This window comes from Oncorhynchus mykiss, chromosome 12, assembly GCF_013265735.2.
Source record: "Oncorhynchus mykiss isolate Arlee chromosome 12, USDA_OmykA_1.1, whole genome shotgun sequence".
Taxonomy (NCBI): Eukaryota; Metazoa; Chordata; class Actinopteri; order Salmoniformes; family Salmonidae; genus Oncorhynchus; species Oncorhynchus mykiss.
Window position 1 is genome coordinate 78,648,018 of NC_048576.1, and position 11,989 is coordinate 78,660,006.

Genomic DNA, 11,989 nt, shown 5'->3' on the forward strand with positions numbered 1-11,989 from the left:
CTTCCTTATTCCCAGCCAATGTCGCGCATTGCTTTGTAGCTAGCCATTGTCAATCATGCCAGCCCCAGCACTTGAGAGCTGACTATTGACCCATATGCCAGGATAGAAATAGACTCTTATCTTCCTTAGACTTGCAGTCTAACACCCCACTTCACCACCCCTCAACACACACATATGTCCTTACACTCATGCTTAGTGAACCAGGGTCTTCGCTCCTCTCTCTCTTATTGATTCAGTGTCTGATTGGGTGGTGGCTCTGCTGGAGTGTGTTGTTTTTGGCCTATTGAGCCGACTCACCCTCTACTCTGTCCACAGTGGCTGACCTCTCCTCCTGCCTCTCTACTCTCTCTAGGGAGCCTTTGGACCAGCATCGCTGAGTCTCAGCCCTTAACCGCCTGTCCCACCCCCGTGCTCTAGGGATAGCCATGTCAGGTCTCCCTAATGCTATGTGGAAGCAGGTGTTATCTTTTTTTAGTCTGTTCACTCACCATGCACCCATCTGTCTGTGTGTATATTACAGTGAAACTCTATAAACTACATCACAAACAGGAATTTGTCTTCCAGTCAACCTTTGTACACCTTGGAGCAGGTTTGCCAAAAGGAGGCCAATGACCATCATCTCCTTTCTAGGTAATGTTTGATTTTACTGAAACAAACTGTCAATCGATTTAAAACACTTCAACTATATTTCTGATCATGCCCTGTTTGGGACAACAGGACTCATCATCCTGATGAGTGTTTGATAATGACATCCCACTTTGCAGGAATCCTCACAATTGTCGGGGAAATGTATCTATTTATCAGAAGAATGCAGAATGTGTTGTTATACTGTGTACTCAACAGGTATCTCTCACAGCAGCCCACACATGTGCAACAAGGTCAGTCCATCGAAAACAGTTTACATATCCTCGCACCTGATAATGCATTAGAGATGTGAGTTTGACACCACAGAAGTCATGTGGATTGATTTGAGTGTTTTATAATGAGACATTGGACCCTCCACTCCTTCACTTTGCAGGAGACCCCACATTGGCGTAGAGGAAATTGATAGGAAATGTGTCACATCAAAGTGTTGATTTATACAGAACAGTTGGATTGGAATTGACACAGCATGAGTGTGTGTGTTTGTATGCAGAGGGAGAAGAGTTGTGTATGATTGGTTTGAATGTCCTCTCTGGTGGGATGACTCTGCCTCCTTGTGGTACACTGAGAAGGAACTAGAAATGCAATTTGAATGACCATGACTCCTCATTCATTAACTGTCAATGTCATGAGTTCCCTCAGTGGTCTGGTGCATTTTTAAATTGAGAACTAGTACAGAAAAAAATACGGGTGACTATATTTGCTATGGTATAATACAACTTGTATTTTAGAATCCAGAACACACAGTAACATGTCCTTCTAGCCATGTTTTGACATTGCATTGATTATTATATAAATCAGTCTAATCAGTTCTGACTGTAAAACACAGCAACAAGTTATGACAGGCTTAATAAGCAAGATCAGTCAATTCAACAATACAATTTAGAATATCTTTATTACGCATCTAACAGCAATACTATTTCCATCAGTAAACACTTTCACCACCAGGAAGCAGTATTCTACTACTGTAATAAGCAATGCAATTTAAACAAGTGTATAACGTTGAAGACAAACAATGAAAACTTCTTACAGTATTCTCAAATCCCAAAGTACAATGATTTTCAGTTTAAAATTAAATTGTATATATTGTAATTACTTTGATATTTTGCTTCCCAGTATAAAAAGTGAAAACATATATCCACTTTGGCCATGGCAGTCCAGGTTTGCTTTCTCTTCACTCAGTAAGAGAAAGGCCCTGATCCATCCTGTGTAGATGTGCCCTGACCAGGAAAGCCCTTTTCCCTACTGTTGTTCGAAGTCCCATGTTCAGTAAAAAACCTCCTGACCTCCCATGAGTAGTCTTATGTTGTGATTATGAGTCCAACCAGGATGAAGACCAACAGCAGTCTGCTCCTAGTCTTTGTCCCTGAAGAGATCACTCTGGAGTAGTGCAGCTGTTTGTGAGAGCTGTAGGTTCCACTACTAGGTATCCACAAGGAGCAGTTGTAAGGCTCAGTCCCAGCCTGGGTAGGCAGGGTACTCCTTATATCAAACAGCCCCTCTTCATCCAGCTGGCTCTTGGTGCTGGCGGACTCTGTTATATTCTCAGAGCCCAGGAACCAGTGTACTGTGCCTTCTGGGTAAACTCCAAATAACTGGCACTCAATCTGAGACTCATTCTGGAACACTTTGTGCTCAGATGTCCTTAGGCACTCTGCAATGTTGTGAGAAAAATAGGATGAGTATTGAGTAGTTCTCAAGTAACATTCACATAGCTGGAGTGTGTCTAACAAGTTCATTGCCATATTTGTGTAATATTTGGTCTGACTTGCCTACATGTGTCATTGTTGCAATTGCTCTCATCCTACAACAGCATCATCATTAGTTATATAGGAGCATTATTCCTATACAGTATACAGACCTTGCATTGTCACAGTGGTGTTGGCAGCTGTGATCATTAGGTTGGAGCGCAGTTTGCAGGTGTAGTTACCCTGACTGGACGGCATCACCCGAGTCAGATTGAGTGTGAGGGTGTTGTTTGTGATGTCACACCGGACGCCAGGAAAGGAGAATACACCAGTGGCATTGACCACACACAGCTGTTTCATTTTCCATACCCAGGAAAAGAGAATGATCTCGAGTGGGCTCGATGACATGATGTCACACTGCAGGGACACATTCTGATCACACTGAGCCTTTACCTCAGTACTGGTTCTCAGCTCCACATTACCTATGAATGAATGGATAAAGAGGAAACTGTTATATCGCCAGGTATAGGAAGCTTTCCATGCTTACACACACTATTTACACTGACCAAAAATAAATCAAATGCAACACTTTAAAGGATTTTGCTGAGTTACAGTTCATATAAGGAAATCAGTCAATTTAAATAAATGCATTATACCCTAATCTATGGATTTCACATGAATGGCAATACAGATATGTCGGTCACAGATAAATATAAAATAAAAAGTAGGGGTGTAGCTAAAAAAAACAGTCAGTATCTGGTGTGACCACCATTTGGCTCATGCATACAGTTGATCAGGCTGTTGATTGTGGCCTGTGGAATGTTGCCCCACTCCTCTTCAATGGCTGTGCGAAGTTGCTGGATAATGGCGGGAACATGCTGTCGTACACGCAGAGCAGTGGTCACCAACCTTGTCTGAGTCAAGATCACTTTGGCAGTCAAAAAGCAAGCAGAGATCTACTGCTTTTTTACATTAACCTCACAAACGGTTGTAGAAAGGAGGTTTGGGCCGTAGGACTAATACATTATCACAGCATATTAGCTATATGATTGGCCTGCCAAAGACCATATTATATTTCGAACTCGAGCTTTGATAACAAAATAGATCAATTGGTTTAGCACTTGTGAGGCAAATCATTTGTTTTTTATTTTACTGGACTGGTGGTACCTGCATCACGACGTCAGTGATCTCCAGGTCGAAAAGTCGGAGCTCTAGAAAGATGCCCGAGTTTTCCGACTTGGAATTCCAAGCTGGATGACCGTTCAAAAGACTTGTCCCAACCACCTCTCACGGTCCCTGCTCTCTCCTTCCTTTCCTCCGGTGAGACTGACCAGAGAGAGTGGACACCGTGTTCCACCTGATGGCGAAACTCGAGTCGTACCACATCTGCCTCATGCACAAATTCATGTTGTTCCTTAAATTATTCCTTAATATTAAAATCGACACGACGAGTTGCTAATAATAATAAAACGCTGGGCTATCGGTACTTGGCTACTCATTCATTGCAGCCCGAGCAGAAGTACGGAGAAGCACGTTTTGTAATAGTGTTGAATAAAAACAGTGACAGTGCTGAATATAAACATGAACTCACTCATAAAATCAGCAGCTCTTTGCTGTATTCGTTGACAGTCTCTCTGTGGTCATGGTTTTAAAATATATAAAATCTTACGTACGCTAGTAGCCTATTAAACTTTGCTGTGGCCAGGGTCATGGAAGCTCTGTAGCCACCGTGATTTGAGCTATCCGATTGGGCAGCGCAATAGGTGCACTCGATTTAGTCACAGATTTGCCGGTCCTGCGGGTAGGCTGAGTTTGTCTCATGGAAAAACTTTGCTTACCCGGTGCGCTCAACACGATTTAAAAAAAGGAACACAAACCTTTATCGTTCGTTGGCTTTTCTACAGAAATATTTGGTGATCGACTAGGAATGCCTTGAAGATCGACCAGTTGGCGACCACTGATCCAGAGCATCCCAAATATGCTCAATGGGTGACATGTCTGGTAAGCATGCAGGCCATGGAAGAACTGGGACATTTTCAGCTTCCAGGAATTGTGTACAGATCCTTGTGACATGGGGATGTGCATTATCATGCTGAAACATGAGGTGATAGCTGCGGATGAATGGCACGACAATGGGCCTCAGGATCTCGTCACGGTATCTCTGGGGATTCAAATTGCCATTGATTAAATACAATTATGTTCATTGTCAGTAGCTTATGCCTGCCCATACCATAACCCCACCTCCACCATGAGGCAATCTGTTCACAACGTTGGCATCAGCAAACTGCTCGCCCAAACGACCACATTCACGCTGTCTGTTGTCTGCCCGATCAGCAGTTGAAACCGGGATTAATCCGTGGAGAGCCCACTTCTCCACTTTCTTGGTCATCGAAGGTGAGCATTTGCCCACTGAAGTTGGTTACGACGCCAAACTGCAGTCAGGTCAAGACCCTGGTGAGGACGACAAGCACGCAGATGAGCTTCCCTGACATGGTTTCTGACAGTTTGTGCAGAAATTCTTTGGTTGTTCAAACCCGCAGTTTCATCAGCTGTCCACGTGGCTGGTCTCAGACGATCCCGCAGGTGAAGAAGCCAGATGTGGAGGTTCTGGTCTGGCGTGTTTACACATGGTCTGCGGTTGTGAGGCCAGTTGGACGTAGTGCCAAATTCTCTAAAACAACATTGCACTCGATTTAATAGAGAAATTAACATTAAATGATCTGGCAACAGCTATGGTGGACATTCCTGCAGTCAGCATGCCAATTGCACGCTCCCTCAAAACTCGAGACATCTGTGGCATTGTGGTGTGGGACAAAACTGCACATTTTAGAATGCCATTTTATTGTCCCCAGCACAAGGTGCACCTGTGTAATGATCATGCTGTTTAATCAGCTTCTTGATATGACACACCTGTCAGGTGGATGGATTATCTTGGCAAAGGAGAAATGCTCACTAACAGGGATGTAAACTAATTTGTGCACAGATTTTGAGAGAAATAAGCTATTTGTGCGAATGGAACATTTCTGGGATCTTTGATTTCGGCTCATGAAACATGGGATCAACACACATGTTGTGTTTATATTTTTGTTCAGTGCATATTGTGCCCATAGCCAGTTCAGCTAGGAATGAGTTGTGAGAACTTGAAGAAAGTTTGTTTCTGTAGAAAGCAGATCATCTTTACTCAGGTCTTCTCAAGTTAGTACTACAGATTCCATCTTTCACTTTATCAAGGTCCTAGCCAGACAGCATGGATCTTTTGAACCAAAAATTGTTTTTACTTTATAGTTCTTTTATAGCAGAATCTTACCCAAAATGATTTGAAATATGGCTGTACTTTCTGTATTTGCTGGATGTGACACATCCTTACTAAAAGACAAACGATTGCAACTTTTTTGATTGGTAAAAAACAGCCAAAATATGTTTTTGTGCACTGTCTCACAATGTTAAAAATCACTTACTTTCACTGTTGACAACTGAAGAGAGCCAGATGGCTAAGACCCAGACAAAAATGACCTCTGTTTTTCTCTGTTGTTTCATCTGCATTTAAATTGACATTAGTTACTTTAGACGGCACAGTTCACAGCTCAAACACATGTCTCTAAAGAGAGAGAGAGGATCCAATCCAAAGCACAGGGTTACTTTCTGATATGTATTATAGCAGTACTACTCACCATCTTGTTAAAGCTCTTAAAATCACAGTCTTCTCTGTTTATGACTTCCTGCCTCTCTTTTCCTGTGAGTGGTTTACTCATACAGATTTAAAGCACTTGAACTAACCTCAAGCTGTGTTTAGGTCTTGCACATTTCTGAGCCAGAGAGTGTCTCATCTCAATTATACGATAACATGGATCATTCCTCTGGGTTTGTTTTCATGCCTAATGTCATGTAGTGTCAGGTTTGCCCTATAACATGTCCAGACGGGCCTTTTTGCTCTGGTTTGAGTGAGGAACTATGCTGATTGTTCGGGCAATTGCAAGCAACTTCAGATACTTTTCAGTTTCACTTTTGTCAGTCATCTGGAAAGGCCTCTAGTTATTTTTTATAAACCCCATGTTTGATTTATTCCCTTATATGGAAATGATGTTCTATTTCTTGTTTATTTCAGTTAACAGGGACAATAATTAGTACTCCGTTCCCCCCTTCTTATCAAACTAATCATGACATAAAGGTAATCTTATTGTAAAATGTTGCCCTTGAATTCCATACATTTCATACTTTTGTGTTTTTTATAACCTTGCTTATAATCTTCCATCTCTTGTATATTTCTTGAGACTTTCATTTCGTCCAAGAATAACATCTGGAGTGATACTAGAACACCCACGTACCCAATCCTCAAACTTGCCTTTTATTTCCCCGTAAACATTTTCCTCAGATTCCCCTAGTATCCTCAAATAGAATTATAGGATACTGAGTTTGGACCAGACAAAAACAATGTTAGTTGAAGTCTTGAAGGTCAAAGTTGCTTAACTCTCACTTATCCATAATTTCTTCTTGTCTCTGGCTTTTCTGTCACCATGCAATACACCCCCTCTCAGAGAAATAGACTCTATAGAATCTGTCCACCCACTTGTATTGAAAATAGATTGAAATGTAGTTCCTCCGACACATCTTGACAAACTAAGGGTATTTTAATTGTCCTTGACTCACTGAAAGACATGCTGTTGTCTGAGGGAAGAGCGATTGAGTAACAATCTATTCCTACAGTTGAATTACATACTGTATCCCTCTCAGATTGAGAGTTTTACTGCTTCTGAAATCTCAAGTTTACCTTCACATTGAATTCTTTCACAGCTATTATTCACCTATCACACTTCCTTTTGTTTCATGAACCTAAAAAAAAAAATCTGAAAGAAAACCCAACAGTTTTATTGCCATGTTTATTTGATTTTTAAAGCACTTTGCTGTTTAATGACACAGATATAATCTAATGTCTCCTGGGTCTTGCCAGAGAATGCATCAACCTCCAACAGTCATATAGGCTTTCAGCTGTAATTATAGACTATGTCAAATCCTCGCAGCATTACAATTGGACTGCTGGTGTATGAAAGGCAGAAAGTCAACTTCACTTAGTGGCTGCATTCAAATCTTTAACTTCATTGATAGCAGCACAAATAAAAGTATTACCCTTCAAAAGAAATGGGACGATATCATCATGATGGCCCTTTAGTGATTTGGGAGGGAATTAGAACATGGCCTTCCTCATAAATGTTATTGACTGTGGTGGTGACTCTGTCAATGAGAATCCCTATGTGAAAGATAATCATTAATGTGCTCAGATTTCATAGTGATCATCACAGGTCAGGGTTGTGAAACACTGTCCTCTTTCCTACCTGTGTGAGGAGGGAACTAGGGCTTGTAGAGCCTTGTCAGTGCCCTGAAGGAGATTCACATGGCCCACCCCTTAATTACCCACTCCCTGACTCATTCATATGGGAGTTACACATTGACCATGTGACATCACAGTGGTAGTAGTTATAAGTTGCCTTTTTCCAAATGAGTGAACATCAATATGGAGAAATGTATACATTAGATACTCAGTTATATGTAATTGCAACAGGAGTCTACCAGTGTCATAACTTGCCCAAGAATGTACTACTATTGTCAAATAAAATTCTAGTACTAATGTTTGCTTAAGACCACAGCTACCTGGGCAAATTTCCATATTTGCCAACTGGATAGACAGGATATTATATAACACATCTGTCAACATCTGAATGAACATAATGGGCAGTGGGTTGCAGCATGTCTTGGACTTTGCAGTTTTTACACCACAGCAACCTTCTTTAACAAATGTATTTTGGCAGTGTCTGTACACACCCAGCATATCTCATCTGCCTTTTTAGTTGTCTTGTGAAACAGACAATGTTTGTCAGTCAGGGTACTGTGAAGTTGGTTCTGAATTCTAGCTAAGATAACAGACAAACAGAATCTGTCCTAACCCTTGTGTTTTCTTAAGGGTCAAAAATGGCCTGCCACTATGTTTAACAGCAGAGAAAAAACCCTAAATTATATTTCTTTCAACTTGAAATTTGATTACTTTTCCTAGAGTGACCCCAACATTAGAAAAAGTGAAACATCACCTTGTCACGAATATTACCGAAGGTGGCTCCCCTTCTTGTTCGGGTGGCGCTCGGCGGTCGTCGTCGCAGGTCTACTAGCTGCCACCGATCCTTTGTTCCATGTTCGTTTGGTTTTGTCTAATTGGTTTCACCTGTTCATTGTTTGGTTGTTAGGGTGGGGTTATTTAAGTTTGTTTAGCCCGCTTCTGTTTGTGCGGGCTTGTTCTTCTGTATTTGTGAGAGGTGTTAGTGTTTTGTTGGGTTTTCTCGCTGTCCTGGTATTTTACTTAAGGGTACTATTTGTTTTAATAGTTATGCCTGTGTTGGGTATACTATTTTGTTCTTTTGATTTTGGACATTAAAGTGTGTTTTTTCCCACATCCGTTGCTCTCTGCGCCTGACTCCACACCCATTCACTCATTGAGCGTTACAGAAGCCCGCACCATTCTTATGGAGTCAGCAGGAGCAGCGACCACCCCTCTCCCCACAATGGAGGAGAGAGTCCTTCATCACACGTCCATCCTCCATCGGATCAGCAATGGATCAAATGATGGAGAGGATGGACTGTTGGGAGAGGAGTGGTCTCCCTACTACCCCACCTACCCTCCCACCAGCAACTCTACCATCTCCTCCAGTGGGATCCGGTGTCAGAGCTCTGCGCATCACGCCTCCGAGGGAGTACGATGGAGCGGCGGCGGGGTGCCAGGGATTCCTGTTACAACTAGAGCTCTACCTGGCCACCGTTCGGCCGGCTCCCTCGGACGAGGAGAGCGTGAGTGTCCTCGTCTCCTGCCTGACGGTTAGAGCCCTGGAGTGGGCCAATGCTGTCTGGAACGGGCCTGACTCAGCGAGGGGCACGGCGAGTGAGATGTTGTTCCATCTCCGGCAGGGGACGAGGAGCGCGCAGGAATTCGCGCTGGATTTCCGGACCTTGGCGGCTGGAGCAGGGTGGAACTACAGGGCCCTGATAGACCATTACAGGTGTAGCCTGAGAGAGGATGTCCGCAGGGAGCTGGCTTGTCGGGACACTACGCTCAGCCTGGATGAACTGATAGACCTGTCGATCCGGTTAGACCATCTGCTAGCTGCTCGTGGACGTTCTGAAAGGGTCCTGTTAGTTCCACCTCCTGACCCTCCCGCTCCTATCCCGATGGAGCTAGGAGGGGCCACATCTAGGGAGATCGGAGGAGGCTCCTCCTGTACCAGTTGTGGCCGGAGAGGGCACACTTCAGGTCGGTGCTGGAGGAGTTCATCTGGGAGTCGAGAGGGCAGGCAGAACACTCCTCGGTTACCCCAGGTGAGTCAGCACCACACTCTCCCAGAGTTTCCTGGTCACATGTTTTTATTAATTTGTTTCCTTAAATTTGTTCCCTCTCTCCAGCATAAGGCGCTAGTTGATTCAGGCGCAGCTGGGAACTTTATAGATCGCGGACTCGCTCAGAGGTTGAGGATTCCGTTAGTTAAGGTAGAACCCCCTTTTCCTGTGCACTCTTTAGCTAGTCGACCATTAGGGTCAGGGCTGGTCAGGGAGGCCACAATTCCTTTGGAGATGATTACGCAGGGGAATCATAAGGAGCGGATTAGTCTGTTCCTTATCGATTCACCTGCGTTTCCGGTGGTGCTGGGGATTCCCTGGCTGGCTATTCACAATCCGACGATTTCGTGGCAACAGGGAACTCTCCAGGGGTGGTCTGAGTGTTCAGGCAGGTGTGTAGGAGTTTCCATCGGTGCGACAACGGTGGAGAGTCCAGACCAGGTTTCCACCATGCGCATTCCCGCTGAGTATGCCAATTTGGCTATGGCTTTCAGTAAAAAGAAAGCGACCCAATTACCACAGACGTTGGCTATGGAGACATGTCACGAAAGCTCTGGGACAGGGGTACATTCGGCCCTCCATGTCACCCGTCTCAAGTTTCTTTTTTGGGAAGAAAAAGGATGGTGGTTTGCATCCGTGTATTGATTATCGAGGTCTCAATTCCATCACGTTGGGTTTTAGTTACCCACTACCTCTCATCGCTATGGCAGTGGAATCCTTTCACGGAGCGCAGTTCTTCACGAAACTGGATCTCAGGAGCACGTATAATCTGGTGCGTATTCGGGAGGGAGATGAGTGGAAAACCGCGTTTAGTACCACATCTGGCCATTATGAGTACCTCGTCATGCCGTAGGGGTTAAAGAATGCTCCAGCTATCTTTCAATAGCTCTTAGGGTTTGCAAATTACTACCGGAGGTTTATCCGGGGTTTTGGTCAGGTAGCAGCTCCTATTACCTCACTGCTGAAGGGGGGGCCGGTGCGTTTGCAGTGGTCAGCAGAGGCGGACGGAGCTTTCCGTAGGTTGAAGGCGCTGTTCACCGAGGCGCTGGTGCATCCGGACCCTTCTTTGGCGTTCATAGTAGAGGTGGACGCATCCGAGGCTGGGGTTGGAGCGGTGCTCTCACAGCGCTCGGGTACGCCACCGAAGCTCCGCCCCTGTGCTTTTTTTTCGAAGAAGCTCGGGCCAGCGGAGCGGAATTATGATGTGGGGGACAGGGAGTTGTTGGCTATGGTTAAGGCCCTGAAGGTGTGGAGACACTGGCTTGGGGGGGCTAAGCACCCTTTCCTCATCTGGACTGACCACCGTAACCTGGAGTATATCCAATCAGCTAGGAGACTGAATCCTCGTCAGGCAAGGTGGGCCATGTATTTCACCAGATTTCGTTTTACGATCTCGTATCGACCAGGTTCCCTTAACACTAAGGCCGACGCGCTGTCCCGCCTCTATGACACTGAGGACCGGTCCATCGATCCTACTCCCATCATTCCGGCGGCTAAGCTGGTGGCACCAGTAGTATGGGAGGTGGAATCGAGCGGGCGCTAAGGGAGGAACCTGCGCCTCCAGTGTCCAGAGGGTCGTAGGTACGTGCCGCTCGCTGTTCATGATCAATTGATTTGATGGGCTCATAGTCTACCCTCGTCAGGTCACCCGGGTATTTCAAGGACAGTGCGAGGTCTTAGGGGGAAGTACTGGTGGCCCACCTTGGTGAGGGATGTGCGACTCTGTCTCCTCCTGTTCGGTGTGCGCCCAGAGTAAGGCTCCTTGGCACCTGCCACGAGGGAAGTTACAACTCCTCCCCGTTCCACAACCGCCGTGGACCCATCTATCGGTGGATTTGCTTACTGACCTTACCCCCTCTCAGGGAAACGCGACGATCCTGGTCGTTGTGGATCGGTTCTCTATGTCCTGCCGTCTTATCCCGTTGCCCGGTCTCCCTACGGCCCTGCAGACTGCGGAGGCTCTTTTCACCCACGTCTTCCGGCACTACGGGGTGCCCGAGGATATTGTTTCTGATCGGGGTCCCCAGTTTACCTCCTGAGTGTGGAGGGCATTTATGGAACGTCTGGGGGTCTCGGTCAGCCTGACCTCAGGGTATCACCCGGAGAGTAATGGGCAGGTGGAGAGAGTGAACCAGGAGGTGGGTAGGTTTCTGCGGTCGTATTGACAGGACCTGCCAGAGGAGCGGGCGAGATACAACTCCTGGGCTGAAATGGCCCATAATTCACTAAGCCACTCCTCTACCAACATGTCACCATTTCAGTGCGTGTTGGGGTACCAGCCGGTC

General features: G+C 45.2%; 1 protein-coding gene across 2 annotated transcripts; it reads right to left on the reverse strand.

Annotated features, from left to right (window-relative positions):
• Window positions 1-1,508: 1,508 nt before the first annotated feature.
• Window positions 1,509-6,185, reverse strand: LOC110538519. 2 transcript variants are annotated; one of them, XM_021625386.2, is made up of 4 exons: window positions 6,002-6,185; window positions 5,789-5,867; window positions 2,504-2,812; window positions 1,509-2,296 (listed from the first exon to the last, which is right to left on the reverse strand). In XM_021625386.2, the coding sequence occupies exons 1-4, from the start codon at window positions 6,080-6,082 to the stop codon at window positions 1,944-1,946; spliced, it is 822 nt and encodes a 273-aa protein (XP_021481061.1). In that variant the 5' UTR covers window positions 6,083-6,185; the 3' UTR covers window positions 1,509-1,943. The 2 variants fall into 2 exon arrangements, with proteins under 2 accessions (XP_021481061.1, XP_021481062.1); XM_021625387.2 differs by lacking the exons at window positions 5,789-5,867; window positions 6,002-6,185 and adding an exon at window positions 3,922-4,244 and having other exon boundaries at window positions 1,712-2,296.
• Between the last annotated feature and the right edge of the window lie 5,804 nt (window positions 6,186-11,989).

Bases quoted from the DNA above. Each gene is read 5' to 3' on its own strand.
- LOC110538519 (XM_021625386.2), bottom strand. From the start codon at position 6,082: ATGAGTAAACCACTCACAGGAAAAGAGAGGCAGGAAGTCATAAACAGA. The intron at 5,868-6,001 runs GTGAGTAGTACT...ATTTAAATGCAG, and splicing joins TTAAGAGCTTTAACAAGATG to ATGAAACAACAGAGAAAAAC. The intron at 2,297-2,503 runs GTCTGTATACTG...ACAACATTGCAG, and splicing joins CACCACTGTGACAATGCAAG to AGTGCCTAAGGACATCTGAG.